The 19,697-nt window shown below is 47.2% G+C and overlaps 2 protein-coding genes across 5 annotated transcripts in view; both read left to right on the top strand.

The window, feature by feature from the left end:
• PEX7 (peroxisomal biogenesis factor 7) overlaps positions 1 to 10,497 on the top strand; it is a 53,502-nt gene extending 43,005 nt beyond the window's left edge. Inside the window, exon 10 of one of the 4 annotated variants that reach the window (XM_054194785.1) lies at positions 10,468 to 10,497. In XM_054194785.1, coding sequence (XP_054050760.1) covers positions 10,468 to 10,482 — 15 coding nt within the window. In that variant the 3' untranslated portion in view covers positions 10,483 to 10,497. The other 3 variants (XM_054194781.1, XM_054194786.1, XM_054194780.1) reach the window with 3 other exon arrangements.
• SLC35D3 (solute carrier family 35 member D3) lies at positions 8,841 to 12,890 on the top strand. The gene is made up of 2 exons (XM_054194779.1): positions 8,841 to 9,276; positions 10,468 to 12,890. Exons 1-2 carry the CDS (start codon positions 8,841 to 8,843, stop codon positions 11,295 to 11,297), a joined length of 1,266 nt encoding a protein of 421 aa, XP_054050754.1. The 3' UTR covers positions 11,298 to 12,890.
• Positions 12,891 to 19,697: the final 6,807 nt, after the last annotated feature.

Here is a 19,697-nt window from a genome sequence, read left to right as displayed (position 1 = left end):
TATTGAAGTTGGATTTCCAAATTTTTAGTGTGCAGCTGTTCATTCTGGCTCTAGAAGAGAACAGGAATTGCAGTCTGCAGCAGAAGGAAGCTTGTTGTGCAGAGGATCCAATACTGTATCCTTTGTGATCCCAACTGGAAAGGACATTATAAAGATAATGCAAGATGGATTTAGCCAGATTTACTGGCATATATTTATTGGGCTCATCAGCTTTTTCTCATTAGCTCTCCTCTTTCTTCTTCCCTTTGCCTTAGTTCTTGTCCCCCACAATATTTTTTGTGAATATATATTATAGGTCATCTACTTGAGTAATTGTCAGTGTGGTTAACCCTTTCACTTTGTTACAAACACTGAAGTGCATAATGAAATAATTTTCAAACTTAAAGCATTCTGTAGTCATCTTCTGTGGAATCTGATTATTTATTAAAATCTTTTAATACTATAGAATTTGGTTAACCTTCTGCTTATGTGATTTTTAGGTTCAAACCTGCATCTAGAATAGATCTTGGGATTTGCAAATCAGAAAAGTTTCAGTTATATTGGAATTGGTGGCTGTGTTTATAAGATGCCATTGGCACAAGTGGTATCACATCTCATCAGACTAGTGGGGTCTAGGTAGTGCTTGAAGCAACAGCACCCCCAGTACTCAGTGCTCAGCAAGTAGACATCTGTTTTCTGAACACTAGACAATCTCATAGCTTAACAGTGTGAGACTGAGGTTCTGGCTTCATTCTTCAAGAAACTTCCTGCATCATTTTTGTCAACTTCTTTATTTCTCCATTCCTCAGCTCTCCATTAGGAAAATGTCTATAATAACTTTCCCTACCTGCAAATGTAAGAAAGTTGGTCAGATTTGATCATGGAGGGTTTAGATATAAAAGGGTCCTGAGACCTCGCGAAGAGAAGAAACATAACAAGGTTTGGACTTTTGTGTGTCCTTCCTTCATCTCATTCTCAGTTACTTTCGTTCTTTAGCCTATTTGAAACAATCAATTGAAACCCAAAGGTTTCCCTGCTTTCCTCATGGGAGGATGAAAAATAGGAAATTGTGAATTTTCATGGACCTTAGTTAAGACAAAGTTTAAAAAAAAAAACCCAAAACAAAATCAACTGCATTATTATATAATTTTGAAGCATTGTAAATCAGAGTACCAAACAACACTAACTCCACAATATGCCTTAATTTCTTCTAAGTTCCTTCGTTTTTTTGTAAAAATTACATTTATTGAGGGATCTAAATAGATTTTGTTTGCTTTGTAGGTGGTGGACTGTGCTTGGGACGAACTAGTCAAGATTTATACTCCATCATGTCTGGCAGTTCCCGTCTAGAGAGAAAGTGAAGGAGATCTGACGCACCAGGAACCTTTCTCTCTTCCCCCATGAGCAGACTTGCGCTAAAGTGTCAACCGTGTCACTAATCTTAGTGTTTCTTTTTAAGTAAAAGACTACTTGAACGGAGTGTTGTGCACTTCAGCATGTGGAGACTTTAGGGTTTGGTTTATTGTACAGGTAGTACTTGAGCCAGCAAAATGTTCAGCAGCTACTTAATGGCCGAAGAGTGACCGTAGCAGATCTGAGCTGGTGTCTTCAGAGTAGAATCACCAACACAGTTTTGTGATCTGTCTGGCTAATGTTGAGAGCAGAGGCTTCTTGATGAGAGCAGATCAAGTCTTCTCGATCCTTATAAAGAATAAAAGTAACTGGCAGTGTATTTTGAAATAATGTCACTGTAAAAAAGAGAAGAGTGGCTTTTCACTATAAAATGCTGTAATGTCGATCTGAGGTTTGTATCGCTCAGATGCATTTATATTTATATGTTTTACCATGACTCACATTGCATTATTTTCTTGTGCAATATGATCACTACTCTTGATAGACAGTAAATGTCATAGTTTATAGCCAACTGATTTGTTTGACCTTTTTGATTGCAGCTTCACAAAGATGGTAAAGATTGTTTTCATACATTTTTTCCCTTAGATCTCCTTGAGTAAAACAGTTGATGAAGTCATGCAGAAAGATACACTGATGATAGAGAAAACACTTAGGAAAAAATGAAATATATGCAACACTAATTGCATCACAATCCTCAAGATTTAGAGATAGGACAACCATATCTTTTATTAGGCTTGTCTTCTGTTTCCACTTAGAAAGTTTTTCCAAGAGATAAGAAGAGGAATGTGGTCATATATTCAGTGTTTCTGGACCTCTGACAACCTGGACAAAGTAGGAGCTGATGTGCAGACCAGTTGCACCTAGATACTTGCAGATTAACTGCATGGCATCAGCGTAGAGGTCCAGTGTGGCCAAGCTATTATACTTACAAGAACACATCCAACGTGTTACAGGTATGTTGAGTACTTTGCATGCCCAGTTTGACTCCTCAGCTGACATGCTGGTATTTTCATCTCAGTTTTTCTGGGGCAAGTAGAAGTTTTTATGCTTCTCCAGTCTTCCTTGAATGCTCTTTCAGGATGCAACTGTGGTAGTCCTGTGGTTCTCATTGGTGTATGTTAGACTTCTGTCCTGGTTTCCTGCTAGCCAATTTTACTTTAATTTTTTTTTTCCTTCTTAAAGCGGTCTCCTTTCTGGCATTACTCCATATCAACAAACTTCACCATCAAAAGACTCTTTGCAGGTCAGGTCTCTGCAGAGCTTTGGTTGGGTTTTCATAGTCTCCTGGTAATGAATGCTGTACACTTCTGGGTTGCACAACTTGTATATCAAGCAATAGCAGACACTGCCAGATCTGCTGGATGCTTTGAAGAAATGAAAGAAAGAATTCAGCAGAGCTGAGACCTGCAACTTGCAAGGAAAGAATGATTGTGCTATCTTGGAGAAAGAGCCAGGGAACTAGCAGGTAGCCATAGGGAGATACGCATATATTGATTTGGTGTTAGGGCAAGACAGAAAGAAACCCTCTTCTGCAACACGAGAATTTGGATCCTGATAGGATCTTATATTTTTCTGTGTCGGTGCAAACTGACCCCAGAATACCATCTTCTTGAGCTGAATTATTAACAAAAAGTAGATTTTCTTTTTCCAACAGTGTGTTGCAACAAATTCCACATGTTACTGCACTTTAATCTTTGTGCTGAGGAATGATGCAACAATAAAGCTGTGCTGCATACAGCTTTCAGCAACACCATGGGCCATAAAATCTCATTTTAGGCATTAAAATTGATTATTTCAACTTTAATAGTTACTCCACTCTGCTGCTTTATCTCCCTTTTCTGTTTAGACTACAAGTTACTTGTCTGAGTGAATGGAACATTTTGGTGGTGGGTATGTATTTTATATCCTTGTTTCTGGGCGAAAGGAGGGGGATATTCCAGAATGCTGCTATAGCCTATGAGTTAGAAGGGCAAATTTGGAAAACCTAGCACAGAAGGAAGTGGGGGGAAGGAATTCTGAACATGCACGTTCAACACATGGGTTAAACCTTTTCTTAACTGCCTTCTCTCCCTTCGTGTCCTGAGCTGAGGGTTGTTGCATCCAGATTTAATACTCTTGAAAAATGAGTGCATCCAGAAGATGGACATAGTAAACAAAAACTGTGGCCTTTAATCTTCCCGCGTGATCTTTGAATGGAGAGAATGTGCTGTAACATTTCTGCACTGTAACAGAACAACCAAGATGGCAATAGTTGTTGCTGTTTCTTAATTCTCAGGGAATGTTTGCTGTAATTGTTTTAAAGAAACACTTCTTTAAAGAAGTGTTTAAGTTTTAAAGAAACACTTTATTGCTAATACTAGCAATACTACCTTCTGATCTTTTTGTCATTTACTGAAAGAGACCTTTAACGGCCACAATCTTGAAGATGTAATGTGTTCTACTTTTAAACTTGCTCCTGTGGAAGATTTTGTTTTATGGAACCAATAGATTTCTCCTTGGTTCAAGAAACATACTGATTAATCATGTTCTAAAGGAATGGATTTGCTGATCTACAATGCTATTAAATTAATTGCACACAGTATCTTTGGCTACATTCTTGTATTCACTTCCCCAATTAAGAACCGTTGATCAAAAAGTAAATGCAGTGAAAAACAGAGTATGTTATAAGTAAAGAGATTGTAATCGTGGTTTATGTCTTGAATGAATACTGGGTGACAGTTGCATTTTTCCTCTGTACTTTTGGTGACCATACTTTAGGCAACTTTGCCTAGCTGTATGTCCCATCAGGTCTGCACTTTGATAAAGGAAAGCTATTTTAAGTCATTCTTTGTGTCTGCTTGTGCAGGCTGTATGTCAGTGATGCAGTGATGTCTCTCTTCTAGCCAAGTACAGTGCTGGCCTCAAGTTTTGCTGCAGAGGCTTGGGTGTACTAAGCCTCCCAGTAGCGCTGCTCAGCTTTGGATGTGCTCAGGGCATGTGAGGGGGAATGGATACAAGTCTGCACAAGGCTTCCTCTATATACCTCATGGTTGCATTAGACCCTAATTAGGAAAAACTGTCCATTAAATATTGTATATAGATCTTCACCATTTTCAGCCAAGAAACCATTTTTAAAAAGATGCCCTTAGGAATTTGACACCAATGTGCTCCATGTGGGTTTTTTTTTTCTGTTACCTATGTCATTGTACCTAGGTGAAACGTAGAGCTGAGCATAATTTGCACCAAAGGATTAAAGCATCATAATCATCTCATTACTGTAAGGAACCACAGAGCTATTCATTACCATGATCTGTGCCCCACCACTAGGTCAGCATTTAGTAACGGAGTCAACTTATGAACAGAGCACCCACTGCTGTTTCTGGACACAAGAACAGATAGTGTGAGGGAAGTACTTTCACTGCAGTGTCATCTCAAATGACGTTGCTTTATCCAGTTCCTTCCCAGTGAAGTGCAGAACTTGTCTTTTCTGAGAGTAGTACTGGGCCTGGCCTGAATCCGTGTTGAAAAAAGGGATGGTTTGGCAAGGGTTAGCACCTTCCTTTGCTGTGTATAGACGAGACTAAAATTAGGGGTACCGTGAGAGATGTTGCAAGAGAAACTGGCCTTGCCACACAGGTGAGTTCCAAGTGATAGGATATGGTGTTTGGGACACGGGGGCTTGAGTTCCCAAATTTAGTGTTAGTGTGACTGTGTGCAGTTCTGGGCCCCACAATTTCATAAGGATGCAAAGGTCCTTGAATGCATCCAGAGGAGGGAAACAAAGCTGGTGAAAGGGCTGGAAGGAATGTCCTGTGAGGAGCGGCTGAGGACTTGGGGCTTATCTAGTTTGGAGAAAAGGATGCTGAGGGGCGACCTACAGCTTCCTGAGGAGGGGGAGTGGAGAGGGAGATGCTGAGCTCTTCTCCCTGGCATCCAGTGACAGGTCGCTTGGGAATGGTGCAAAGCTGCACTCGGGGAGGTCTAGACTGGACATCGGGAAGCATTTCTTTACTGAGAGGGTGATCAAACACTGGAACAGGCTTCCTAGAGAGACGGTGTTTCTGTTTCAATCAGGAGTGTTTGGCCCCCAATGCAGACTTGCAGCCTGATCCTCTGCAATGTCAGAGACTCTCTTCTCTAGTGATAATTTCACTGGTGAGGGGACAAAATGGTTTCTTCCAGAGGTTACGCTTAAGTGGAGTCCCAATTACTGCAGTATTTCCAGAAAGCATAATTAGATATTTTTTTTTTCCATCTGCACTTATTTGGTAGAAGGCTTTTTTTCCTCCCATGTGCAAGCATTGTCACAGTGATCCACACGTTCCTTTAAATTGTGCTGCGTGGGCTTGGGATGAGTCCAAAGGGAGGCTGGAGTAAGTGCATCGGCACAGTTCTTCAGTGGGCTTTGAAGCCAAACTTGGTCTCCAGTAAGTTTAAATGAGAGTTTCAACCTTTAAACCTTTATATGCCTTAATATTTCAGGCCACTTAACTGTGAGTTTACATTTTATGCTGCTGAAGTGGGTGAAGGCCCCCGAGGTGGCGTGCCCCATGACTCCAGGGAGGTGACCACAACTGGCATGTCATTTTGCCTGAAAACTTCTGGGGTTTGGTGCATGCTTTCTTCCCACCCTGACTTAGCACAGATGAAACTTCCAAGTATCTTGATTGCATCCATGGCTTTTGTGACTGAGGTAACCTGAGAAATTCAGATAGGTATTACTCTCACCTTTTAAAAGGAGGCATCCACACACAGTCCCGGGGTGGTTTTTTTCAGTGTTTTAATATTTCAATCGGTGGAGTTTTTAATCAATAGAAATGTACTCAAATATTATTAAAACTAAAGATTTCCATGTAAGAAGAAGATGAAAATACAACTGCCTTGGTAAGAACCAGAGAGAGAATGAAATGGAAACTGTCATGGAAAATAATTAGGGAACGCTTAAAGTCAAAAGGGAAAAAGCCAATTTAAAATGATAACTATCAGGAGAATCCCCCCATAGATTCTGTAAAGATGAAGAAGGAGGAAAAGCGAGGCTGCAGCTTTGAGTCAGGTGAGTATTACAGTGGTCCTCACAAAGTCAGTCTTGTTCTTGCATTAATGTCAGGCTCTGTAATGCGAGTGGGGAAAGGAAGGAAGGTGAGAAAAGGCCAAGCAAGAAAGAGGGAGTGAGAACAGCAGCCTGATAAAAAATGAATAAATTGAAGACTGAAAAATAACAGCCTTGCCTCTGCTGAGAAATAGTCTTCATCCAGGAACACGTCACAAAGTCGAAGGCAGCGCTGCTATGCCTGCATCAGTCACGGGCAGAGTGACAGCGGCTGCTGGCATGGATGGTGGCGTTGAAGTGCAAGGTGGACTCGCACTCAGCTCCCAGCTTCTGGAAGCAGACTGCAAGTTAGAGTTCCAAACATCGCTTCTGTCTCCATCCACACATTTACCCCAAAGGCTGATAGAAAAGAAGTTCCTTTAGTTTTTGCTTAGAGAATATTATTTCTCTTGTGGTTCACCTCTGCTGTTTAATTTCAGTGGTGCACATGGTTTCCTTTCCCTCATTACCAATTTTCAGCTTCAAACACTCATACCTTAATGTGTACCTCTGTCGTTTCATTTTATAAACCCTGCCCTCCCTCCTTGCCCTACCAGCTCCACTGCTAGTTGTAGCCCGGGGAATATGTAACGCATCCCCTTTGGTGCGACTGATCCTCTTGACCACTGAGAGCCCCTTCACTGCAGCCAGCAACAGCCCTGGGCACATGCAGCTTCTCGTGGCTCAGATGAAGAGCCCAGCGCTGCGGGTCCCCTGTGTTTTTCCTGCCACTCCTCCCTACCAGCGTGGTCATTTCGTGCCCCTTGCTTGCCTGGCAGTCCTCGCGCCTGCCCTGCTCCGAGAGCTGCTGGCATCAGCATTCCTTTCCTGCCATTGCTACAGGTCTCACCGAGCTGCATAAGGGTTCCTGGTGCAATGACTGGGAAGAAGTATAGCTGGCTTTGGAAGCTGGCCTTGTCTAGATGGCAGTTCAGCCTATGGACTGAACTGTAACATTTTTCTGCAGAAATCTCACAGAAAATAGCTGTGCCTTTTTAATGCTGCTGAAAGGCATGCTGTGCTAAAGTCCGTACAAGCCTACCAGAACTGGCAGTCCTTGTCAGGATTTGGTCCGCTCTTTTTACTGTAAGTCTTCCAAAAACAAGCTTTGGGTGTCAAGCGTGCCATTTTCCCCCAAGCTGGCTCTTCCTAATACCGTTCCTGTGGAGAGGGAGGAGGCTGGTTTTGCTTAAAATTTGCTTAAAGAATAACTTTGCTAATCTTGTATTGATGGGTGAAAGGTAGTCTGCTAGTGAGAGAGACCTATCATGTGTGAAGACAGAAGGCTCAAGATTATAAGGCAGCTCCAAATAAAAGTACAGTTTTTCATTCCCTTGCGTTGCCTGCCGGTGCAGGAGCTGGCAGAGGGCTGGCTGGCCGAGAGCTGCTTTTGCGGCTCCTCAAGAGTCAAGGTGACTTATTGCAGTCTCCAGTTAAAAACCTTCACCTGCCAAGTCGAGAGAAAGGATGAGCTTATTTGAACTTGACCAGGCTATAAAATGTCACTTTCGAAGACTCTGTGTGGTTACCAATTTTTAGTGACTTTCCAAGGAAAGCCCCCCCCCGCCCCCGCTACAAACAGGTTCTCCCTGCTTTCTCAGCAGCGGTTCCCGTTTCGCTTCCCCCGCCCGAGAAGGGGCTTCCTTTGGCGACCCGGAGGGGGACCCCAACGGGAGGAAGCGGGATGCTGCAGGCGGGATACCGCCGGTAGGCTCGATGGATGCTTTTTCCCTGGGAAGCCATAAGCTTTTGGGTAGAGAAAAGCAGTACTGCCCAGGGGGGTGGCCTTGCACCGACCTCCCCGCTCCGGGAGACGTGGGGTTTCCTACGGGTCTCCCACGTTAGTGTCGGGTCGGGCCGGTCGCGCTCCGCCGCGATGCTGCGGGCGCCCCGCGTTCGTCCCCCGGGCTGAAAGCACCGCGCTGCCGCCGCCCGTCCGTTCACCCCCGTCCCCCCGCACCCCGCGCTGCGGTCCTCCGTGGGGTTTGGAAGGGTTTGCGGGCGACGTGGAGGGGGACTTCCCACCCCTCGCTGAGCCGGGGCGTGCTCCGGGGGACACCGCGGGGCGAGTCTGGGGGGACACCGGGGGCAGCGGTGTGGGGGGGACACCGAAGCCGGCGGCGGGGAGGGGACAGGAGGGGCGGGGAGGCGGGGGGGACACATCGGGGGCGGCGCGGTGGGGACACTCCGGGGGCGACGCGGGGGGGGGGGGAGGGGGACACACACGACACGTCGGGGGCGGCGGCCGCCCTACCGGGAGCGCGTCCTGCCTCCGCCCGCCCCCTGCCTCCCTCCGTCCCGTCCCCCCGCCGCCGCCGCCGCGGCGGGTGGCCGGGCGGCAGTGCCGCGGGCCCCGGCGGCGGGTCCGTGCGTGGGGAGGATGGTCCGGTGGCGGGGCCGGGCGCGGGGCGTCGCGGTGGCGGTGGCGCACGGGCTGTGCTCGGGCTCGCTGAACATCCTGCTGAAGTTCCTGCTGGCCCGCTACCACTTCGCCTTCCTGACGCTGCTGCAGTGCCTCAGCAGCGCGGCGGCGGCGCTGGGGCTGGAGGCGCTGCGGCGGCGGGGGCTGGCGGCGCTGCCGCCCTTCGGGCCCCGCCTGGCGCGCCCCTTCGCCGCCGTGGCCGCCCTGGCCACCCTGCAGTCCACCCTCACCCTCTGGTCGCTGCGCGGCCTCAGCCTCCCCATGTACGTCGTCTTCAAGCGCTGCCTGCCCCTCGTCACCCTCCTCACCGGCGCCCTGGTGCTCCGCGACGGCATGCCCTCGCCCGGCGTCCTCGTCGCCGTCCTCATCACCACCTGCGGAGCCGCGCTGGCCGGTGAGTGCGACCGCCACGCCGCCGGAGGGACGGGACGGGGCGGGCGGCCGCGCCGCGGGGCTCCCCGACGGCCGCGCCTCTTCTCCATCGGCAGCCCCCGCCGCTCCCGCTAGGCTCCGGGACGGGACGGGGCGGGCAGCGGCAGCGCGGGGGGGAAAGGAGCGAGGGTACGGGTGGCCGTGCAACCCCGGGGCGGGGGCAGCCGCGGCCCCCGCTGTGTCAGGCGGAACCGCACGGGGGCAGGTGCGACCTTGCGGGGTGGATGCAGCCCCGCCGTGACGGCTACGATCTTGCAGGGCTCAGTGCAACCTCAGGGAGGTGGGTGCGTCCTTGTGGGGGTCGGTGCAGCTCTGTAGGGGTCGGTGCAACCTTATTGCAACCCTGTTAGTGAAGCTGCAACCCTGTAGAGGGAGGTGTGGTCTTATGGGAGGTGGGTGCAACCTTATAGGGGTAGATGTAATCTTCTGGGGGCAACTTGCAAGCCCATGGGGGCAACTGCAGCCCTCCTGGGGTAAGTGCAGTCTTACAGGGGTAGGAGCAACCTTTGGTGTCAGCTGCAACCCCATGGGGCCAGGGGCCCTGCTTGTGTTGGTTTCCAGCCGAGGTGTAGGTGGGGTGGGAAGCAAAGCTGGCTCTGTGTGGCCTGGCAACGCTCCTGGGTTGGGGGCTGCCCCAGGGAACGGAGCACACACACATGGTGAATAGTTTGATCTGCAAAGAAGCCTGACCGGGGGCTCCGCAGGGAGGCTCTCGCTGTGAGGGCCCCACATCGCTTGGCCTTGCTGGGGGTGCAGGAGGGCAGAAGGAAGGCTAGGGGGCTGGGGGACAGGCAGACCGGCCAGCCGGAGCTGATGTGTGCCTGCCCTGTTGCTGTGTGTATGTGCGATTTCAGCTGCAAAGCTCCTGTAATGTCTTCATAAAAGGGAGAATGCAGTGTGATTTTGGCTGCAGGGTTTAGGGGGAAGGCAGAGGACATTCAATAGCTTTGCAGCATTCAAAAAAAAAAAAAAGAAGAGGTATATCTGTTGGGAGGTAAGTGTGTCCAGCCTCGGGACAAGCATGACAAATCCTAGGAGTTATGGTAAGGGCACTGATACTTTTTCCTGAATATCCCCCCAGCCCAAAACTTTGCTCTCTTTCTGTCTCACATGCAAAAACCATGCTTGTTTCCTTCTGTGACTCTGCCGACAGGAGCTGGTGACCTGACCGGGGATGCTATGGGCTATGTGACAGGCGTGCTGGCCGTGCTGATACACGCTGCCTACCTGGTGCTCATTCAGAAGACCAGTGTAGATAGTGAATACGGACCCCTGACAGCTCAGTACGCCATCGCTGTTTCGGCCACCCCTTTTCTCATCATCTGCTCCTTTGCCAGCATGGATTCCATCAATGTCTGGTCCTTCCCAGGCTGGAAGGACCCTGCCATGGTATGCATCTTTATCGCTTGCGTCCTGATTAGCTGTGCCATGAACTTTACCACCCTTCACTGCACTTACATTAACTCGGCTGTGACCACCAGCTTCGTAGGGGTGGTGAAGAGCATAGCAACCATCACGGTGGGCATGGTGGCGTTCAATGATGTGGAGCCCACAAAGTTATTTATAGCCGGTGTTGTGGTCAACACCTTGGGGTCTGTCATTTACTGTGTGGCCAAATACATTGAGACCAGACGGCAGAGCAATTATGAGGACCTGGAGAAAGAAGCTAGAGAAGAGGAGGGGAAAAGGCAGGCTGGGGACCAAGCACTGTTTGCGATGGAGGCGATTTCCCAGGAGAAGGGAGCTGAGGAAGCAGCAGTGGAAGGATCAGCCACGGGGGACAGCCATAGCGGAGAGGAAGAGAAGGACGGCACTGAGAAACCTGCCAAGGGACTGGCAGTCCAGGGGAAAGCCACCGGCACACAAGAAGTGAACAGGAGCTCGCTGAAGGATGCCTATCTTGGAGTATGGAGGTTGGTGAGGGGTGCTAATTATATAAAGAAGGATTATTTGATAGAAAATGAAGAGCTACCAAACCCTTAAAAAGCAGGTTTGAAAACCTATTGCTTGAGGACAGACACCTGGTTCTCTGTACAGGGGGGAAGGCAGAGCATACATTTCCACATCAATGCTGACAGATCCAAATCACGTAGGATGACTTTACCTCATTGTCAAAAAGCAACAGGTCAGAGTTTGCTCATGCTTTGGGCTTGCTTTCAGCTGCTTTCAATACATCAGTTTAGACCCACCACAGCTAAAGGTGCCGAGTCCTCTGCTGTGGCCACAGAGAGAGTTGGGTGATGGGAAGTCAGGGGGTGCTTGCCCAGCAGCCTGGGCCATGGGGGACATCAGTACCATGACTTAGTCAGCAGTGCCGGTGACAGGGCACTGGCCTGTAGCTTAGCTTGTGTCTGGAGCCTTGTGATTTTAACACCATTCAGAGGCTCTGTCAATGTGCTTCCGTATCTCTGTTCGTCCAATTATAGGTACTCTTTATAAATATATTCCTACAATATATAAGCTCTTATTATTAGTATTAACTATACTTTTATGTGCTCCTCTGCGTCAGTACAATTGCAACAGAGCTAGAGGTTGTGCCACTTCAATTATATTGGTGTGAAATCACCCTCTTAACTGAAGAATTGAAACACTCCGATTCTGTGGCCAGGCTGGACCTCGGACCTGGTTTACATTGGGTGGTTTGTCTCTTCAGTAGAAATAGTTTTGTGTTAGGGTGGTGTACATGAGAGCAGAACCAGATCTGAGCTTTTGAGAAGCTTTGGTTAGAAAAAGAAGGATGTTTTTCTATGAGCTTTAACTACATGTAGCATTGGGAATATTAGCTTGACCCAAATGAAGGAGTTTGGAAATGTTAGTATGTATTACTTTGATTCTGGAGGGCTATAAAAAAATTAGGGAAAAAGCGTGTGCCTTGTGCTATCCCCTCCTTGTACCCTAAAGTCGGGGGAAGCAGAGCCTGGACTGGAACCTAGGTGTCCTCTCCATCTCTCTCTTCCAGAAGCACAGACTGATAGCCAAATTTGGGACACCATCTCTCTGGGCTTCCCAGGGCTGCTTTTGTGGGACAGTTTTGCTGTATCCTGGCCACATGTTGGGACATGGCTTTGTGCGTATCAGCCCTCCCTGTCCCCGTGCTGGGGTGTGCAGTGGAAGAAAGGGCAGGCAGGCAGGGAGCTGCAGTGTGCTCTGGCAGGTCCCGCAGCCGAGCGCTCGCAGGCACCAAGATGTCGGTGGCTTTGGTGGAACCTGCTCCCCTGTGCCCAGACCGTCCCCATGGGCTGCGAGGGGCAGAGCTGCCTCTCCCCTCTGGCCGTTCCAGCAATCCCATGGGAAGCGGAAAGCAGGTGCTCCAGCAGGGCCTCTACTGAATATACTGGTATTTTGTACCATAGATGTTTAACGGGGAAATTTGAGTACTTCTTAGCCCGGGGACACCCTTTCAGGAGGCAGGGGTCCTTGGGTCAAACCTTTGCTCAGAACCAGGCAGAGAAGGGATTTGACTGTGAGTCTTCCTCATCCCAAAAGGGTGCCCCAGCCATTGGGCCATCTTGACCACAGGCTAAAACACATTGTTATCATCTCCTGAAAAAATGAACCAAGTTTGTTGTTGTTGTTGTTGTTTCTATTATTATTATTATTATTATTATTTATTAAGCCACTGAACTGAAAATCAGTTATTCCCACAGCCCTAATCAAGCAGTGCCTAGCCCAATGCCTTCTCAAGCCAAGCAGGCAGCATTAGCCTCGCAGCACGTTCAGCACTGAAATCCAAAATGAGCAATTTCCCCAGCAGGGAATATTTGCAAAACCGATCTCTAGGGGAGCTTTAGATTCTTGTCAATAAATGCAGGCAGAGGCATCGGGTGCGACATTACGTTTTTTGAGTGAGTGCAGAAGGCGGGTGACCTGGCATCACCCATGAATTTTGAAACAGATGGCTATAAAGGCATTCAGGCTAAAAGCCTGTAGCTGCTGAGCTGGGGGGACGGGGCACGGAGATCTCTGTACATCACACATTATGTATAGCTTGTGAGTATCGAGAGATTCTGGCTGTATGCCAAAATACGTCGTTTACTTCCTGCTCAAGCTCCACACAGCATCTTTTGCAAAAAAAAGCACTATTTTCTGTTTCTAGGCTAATATCATAGGATTTTTGTTAGTTTTTCAAATGCATCCTAAAGAAGTTTGTGCCTATGACTTCCAGTTGCTGTATTACTAAACTCGTTGATACTGAACTTCGCTGTAGTCGTACGGATGGATGAAGAGAAGCCCACATTTCTGATCTGTCCTCACTGTGCTCAGTGTTTTCTGTCCACAAGAAATGTGGATCTTCTTACCACCTGGATGCCAGTCTTAGATCCTGTAGCGCACACTCCGTGTTTGGCACGTGCTGTAGAAAGCTGTCCCCCCCGGACCCTTGTTGCGGGACTTTTTCCTGGGGGAGTTCAGTGTTTTGCCGCTTACTGTTGTTGAAGTATTAGTAGAAACTTGCGGAAATTCGAACAGTTTTGACTCTTAAAAAAGCTGCTGTTACGATGTTGTACGTTTGCATGTGTGGTTGAAATGTGATTATATTGCATTCTGTTTATACCTGTAAATTCCCTAAATTAAAATGGGAATTTGGCAAATGCAATCCACTTTTTCAGTAAAAGAGACTGTCGCACAATAAAATAAAAATACTGCCTCGTGCTGAGGTATTTTAATAGCATTGGCGGAAGACTGCAGAATGAGATGTGGGAATAAAATGCGTTGCTTTCCAAAAGCCTTCTGGTTTTCTTATTGTTGCTACTCTGGGGTGCTCATTTTTGGTTCATTTATAGTTATTCTTGTGCCTTTATGCCGTCCAAGTTTCCTCAGCATGTGACCACACACTATAAATACTGTCACGGACAGAGGGCCTGAGGACAGACAAAGGAACACAAGAACCTGAAGTGGCCGAGTCCTCTGTACAGCTTGAAGTATCTGTGGTTCTCAGCAGTGATTTCTCTGGTTACGTATTTAAGATGATTTAGTGTCACTAGTGTAACTGCTGTAACTTTAAAATACATAAAAATAAGATGCTCCTTATTAAGAGTTATATTATAAAATCATTGCATTATTAAAGGACTTAATACTGATTTTATTTTACAATGTTAAGTATTTGTATTACCAGCTATGTCACGTGGCAACCCTAGGAGATGACTTAAGCGTTAGTTTTTACCTGTTTGCTTTGGGTGAAAAGTATGTAGCGTGCCCGTGGCTGGAACTGGGTTGTGCCAGACACTGAGGCTGGTGATTATGGCAGAATTCATCTTAGAGCTCCACACAAATGTGCCCGGGGGACAGTTTAGAGAAAGAAACTGTCCTTGTTCCAGGATAATGAATGAACCTGATGCACAATGACTGCTTTGAGAATAAACATTAGTTTCAGTGACAACGCAAGTAACACCTGCTCTAGCACTACCATGCACGCACGCACATGCACACACACGCACACAAATACACATGCAACAGGAAAATGAAAGCCAGACTGGCTGTCTTTTCTAGAACACATTATTTTCTCAAAGAAATTAAAGAGAGGCCAGGGCATTTGGAGGCAGGGACAGTTAAAATTTCTAAGGGTAAGTAAAAAATTTGCATACATCACTGACAAACTGATCCTGCATTTACCATCCCTTCCAGAAGGAAAAGAAGAGCAACCTACAAAAAAACCCAGGTGAGAGTGAAAGAAATTTCACAGTTTATTAAGCAACACTCCACAGCCTGGTGTCTGTCCAGGGATAGTTTATTGCCAGTGCTTAACAGCCTCCTGTAATTTGATTACGTCTGTTTGCTGCAGGCAAAGGCTTCAGTAGGCAGAAAGGTGCAAGCGCTTCAGCTCTGGTCTCTAAATTAACATTTGAACATTTTGCTGCTTGCCCTGGTTAAGGTTTAACACCACAGAGTTCTGTCTCCTTTCCCTCTCTGCCCGTGCCTGTATGATTTCATGTATTGCTTTGAGGGGTTTTCTGTGTTTTTTTAACCTGAAGCCTCTAAGTGCAGTGCAGGCAATCAACTCTGCCTCTCAATTAGCTGCTATATTCATGCTTCAGTAGCTTGTTGGAGGTCATCGGGAAGCTTCTCACTTCAACCCCTCTCCCGTCGGGAACTGATGAGTGTGCACATGCCCTCCTTTTCTCTTCCCTTGTTCCTGCTGTGTTTACCAAATCTTGTTTCCAGTGTCCAGCCTGAAAACATCTGCCAGTGGCGGAGGACTTGCCGCAGAGGCTTCTGACATATTATTATTGTTATTTTCTTTTTTTTTTCTAAAAGGGCAGGGAGGGGATGGACCAGCGGGATCGTGTGTGTCCAGATTGCTCCTCGCTACCTTTCTGCACGTTTCTGCACACCCGCTCCCTGCGTACCCGCTCCCAATATAGCTCAGCCGTGGCTGCCTACCAGCTTCTTGTGGAGCTGGGCCAGGGCTGCCCACCAGTATCCCACAGAGCTGGTCTGTGCGCAGGGCAGACGGAGTGAGGGCCCCCTCTCTGCCAGCCGGCCAGCACCGAAATCTCCTGGTCTTGCACACTGATGTGGGTATTTGTTGTCCACATAAAACCAGAAGGAGAATTTTTTTCACAGTAAAAGCATTTTGAGTAATAAAGCTATAAACCTAAAAGGGTTGCCACCATTATTGCTGTTGAGCCAGGCTCGTTTTTATTATAGGTGGAGACTAAAAGCCTGCCACGCTTTAATGCTGGACGTTGTGTTTGAATAGGAAAGAGCCCACACCTGAGATGGAGAGAACATGAAAACACTGCTCAAAGAAGTACATGGGATTTGGATTAGGATGGATGTGGAAAATATGAGAGTTACAAATTAGGATGGATGGGGAAAATATGAGAGTTTGCAGAAAAGTGAAATGTTTCAGTTCGTATCCATCTCTTACACCCACACGCCTGGGGAGCTGAAAGCCAGCCCCTCCACCACATTTCAGTTTGTCACTGGTCTTACACGGAAAGAAATAGTAACGGCACCAGGGCTAAAGAGTGTGGTGAATCTGCAGTGAACGCACTTGTATTTGGGGCCCTGGAAGAGGGATACACATGAAGGAGAGAGGCAGAGTGAATGTCCTGGCTGGGGGAAGACAGGTGGATGTGCTCTTTGTGGCCCTGTGATTTTTTCTTACTGGACAGGTACAAGAAATTCTGCTCTGGGCACATTAGTTTTGTTGATCAGTTGGTCCTTTATCAAATAAGAGCAATGTCACTTTTGTTCTCAAAATTACACCTTTTTTTTTTTTATTAGGTGCTATTGATTTTGTTCCTGACACAACAAGACAGATTTCAACAATTCTTTAACAGAATTTAGGATTTATCTAAAAAAGGGCAATAGCTGCTAAGGTCAGAGTCTGTTTCTTACCTGTCATGGGAGGGTGTCAAATGAGAGACAATAATGAGCTAGAACTGGTCATGATAGAGAATCAGTCAGGTTTACCGGCTGCTGTAAATATTGAGTATCAATTAATAAATAGAAATAGCTACAGCATTCTGTACATATCACCATTAATTCCTTGTGTCTTGAATTGGCCTAATTCTCTTAAGTGAATTTTCAGAGTATCTCTGTAAACCTGTCCTTATGGTCTGTCCAATTCCAAACCATGTACGATTGGTTAAAATGTAAAATATGGATTTTTCCCTTCTGGTTATCACACCACTAGCCAACCTGGGCTTGGAAGGGGAGAGAGGTTCCCTCTGTGGATGTGCCTTCTTGAGTGAGTGAACATTCAGTGGCACAGAAAAGGTCCAATAATGTACGTTATTACAAACACATGAAAAGTGGCAAAATATGTCCTTATCACAATTTTACAGGAAAAAAATTCTATTTCCTCAAGCATAGTGGCTGACAGGTCACTGGGTCTGAATATTCATTGAACACCGGAAAGCCGATGCACACACAACACACCACAACTGACAGTGCCCGGTCACACAATTTTGGCCCTGAGATTTGCGATATTTTCAAAACCAAAAGAAACTGGGATGCATTTGCCTGGCACCATGGAAGAAATTGCTTAACTTAGGAAAGCTGGGGTGCAAGACTCTGTGAGGAGCTCCTCTCCGAAGAAGCACCACTGCCAAGCCAGCAGCATATTTCGAGGATTACTGAGACAAGGCTGGACTTTCAAAATTGCTCAACTGTTTTGTTTGGGGTTTTTTTTATTAATAACAGTTAAGCATGAGCAGAATAGTGTGTAATATCTGGCCATGTCCTGGGGTGCCTTCTGGGTGCTGAACTCTTCTGAACCGCTCAAATGTTGCAGTGGCCCGATCAAACCAGGGCTAACTGTGCTGCATCCAGCTCTGCCATCCAACACAACCAGCGCAGTTTCTTTTTCCTTTTGGAGGATCTAATTAGCAATGATTAAGTATACTTGTATGCTCATAAAGGTCTTTTGTACAATCAGCTGCTCCAAGTATTCAATGCTGCAGTTCAGGAAAGGTACTAAGCAATAGCTAGCTACAGAAGAGCAGTCTTGGTTTCATGGGTATGTGTCACGTGAAATTTGTTCCCTCTGGTTTACTATATTTTCCTTTAAGACATGGAAGATGAAAACAACAGCCAGCACTGGCTTTTCAACAGAAGCTTTTGAAGGAGGAGTTCGAGTTATTTGGTGTCCAAGCTTTAGACTTTCCCCAGCTTTATCTACTTCAGTGCCTTTCCTCAAAACGTGCAAATTTGGATCTTGACTGAGCTTTAGTGTTGATTTGGCACCATTCTTTTTTTATTTTATTCTCTTTCTGCCAACTTTAGCTCTGCCTGTCTCTCTGTGACTGGTCGGGTAGGGCAAAATGTGGTTCCAGGCCTGGCACACACCCTGTGAATCCTCGTCAGGGAAATCAAAGCGGCAGCCAGCAGACAAAAAGCATCAGATCCCACTCTCCTGGACAAAGACAAGGACATGCTGTTCTGTGATTGAGCTCCATTACTGATTTATAGTGATTTATACTCATCATGAACAAGCACAGTGAGTAAGGCCTTCAGAGTCAAGGCGGCTTCACTGCATCCCTGCATTTAAAGTGTGGGTTGAAACTGGAGATTATTCCTTGGTGGGACTCCTCTTGGTGCATTGTATAGATCCAACGTGCTGGCATGTAAATTGGCAAACTTTGAAGACTCGGGCTGCTATGTGAACGCAGATTCCTATGTGGGAACAGACTGGGAGCAGTCACTGCAACACCTTCCAGGTTGCCATCGTGGATGCTCTGATTCAGTAGTCCTCGCCTTTCTACCAAAACATGTAAGCTTATGTTTATTTTGTGCCTTGACGGAGCCTTTGTTCAGTAGGACTTGAACGTAAATGAAAGCATTTTGCTACATTAGGGGCTCAGTAGTGGCTGGTGTTTCACCTCCCCAACCTGAGGAGAGGTTTAGAAGTGGGTTTGGGGGTTAATTCTCTATCTGTGCTTGAGGAGCTAATGCTCGCAATTCCAGCAATGCAAAGTCAAAGAAACACCCCTTCCACCCAAAATCTATTTGCTCACATGGCTGTGGCAGGGCAACTGATGGTAAAATCACCTGCTGCAGGAGAAGGGGGATTTTTTCGGCTCAGCGTGTGCCATTGGGTTGGGAGGCACAGCCGTACCAGCTGCCAGGGAAGGGCCACCAGCTGCCAGGGCTGCGCCGGCACCCTTGAACAAGCACAGCTGTAACTGCCTGGGAGAGCAGCTCTTGCCACTGATGCTGCGTGGGTGAGTGTTCTCCTGTGGGGCCAGGGCTACGAAGATGATGAGGGGACTGGAACATCTCTCTTATGAAGAAAGGCTGAGGGACTTGGGTCTTTTTAGTCTGGAAACAAAACGACTGAGGGGGGATCTTATCAACGCTTATAAATACTTAAAGGGTGGGTGTCAGGAGGATGGGGCCAGGCTCTTTTCAGTGGTGCCCGGGGACAGGACAAGGGGTAACAGGCACAAACTTGAGCATAGGAAGTTCCACCTAAACATGAGGAGGAACTTCTTTTCTTTGAGGGTGGCAGAGCACTGGAACAGGCTGCCCAGAGAGGTGGTGGAGTCTCCAACTCTGGAGACATTCAAAACCCACCTGGACGCGTTCCTGTGCAACCTGCTCTAGGGGACCCTGCTCTGGCAGGGGGGTTGGACTGGATGATCTCCAGAGTTGGAGACTCTGTGATTCTGTGGGTTTTCCCCTTTCCTGAAACACCTCAGGGGGAGCTGGCTCATGGCAGCTCCCTCGGCCCCCTCCAAGTCCGGGGCAGCGGCTCAGCTCAGGTGTTCAGTGGCATCACGGCAAGGGAGGGGAATGGCACAAATTTTACATGAGCAATCCAGGCAGGCTATTATCGGAGCAGAAATGGTTCCTTTATTATATTACTTTTTTTTTTTTCCCCAGTCACAGCTCCCTCTATATTTCTGAAAGGAAAAATGCAAATCCACTATGAGTTTT

Source organism: Rissa tridactyla, chromosome 3 (genome assembly GCF_028500815.1).
Source record: "Rissa tridactyla isolate bRisTri1 chromosome 3, bRisTri1.patW.cur.20221130, whole genome shotgun sequence".
NCBI classification, from domain to species: Eukaryota; Metazoa; Chordata; class Aves; order Charadriiformes; family Laridae; genus Rissa; species Rissa tridactyla.
This window is presented reverse-complemented; position numbering and strand designations above follow the sequence as displayed.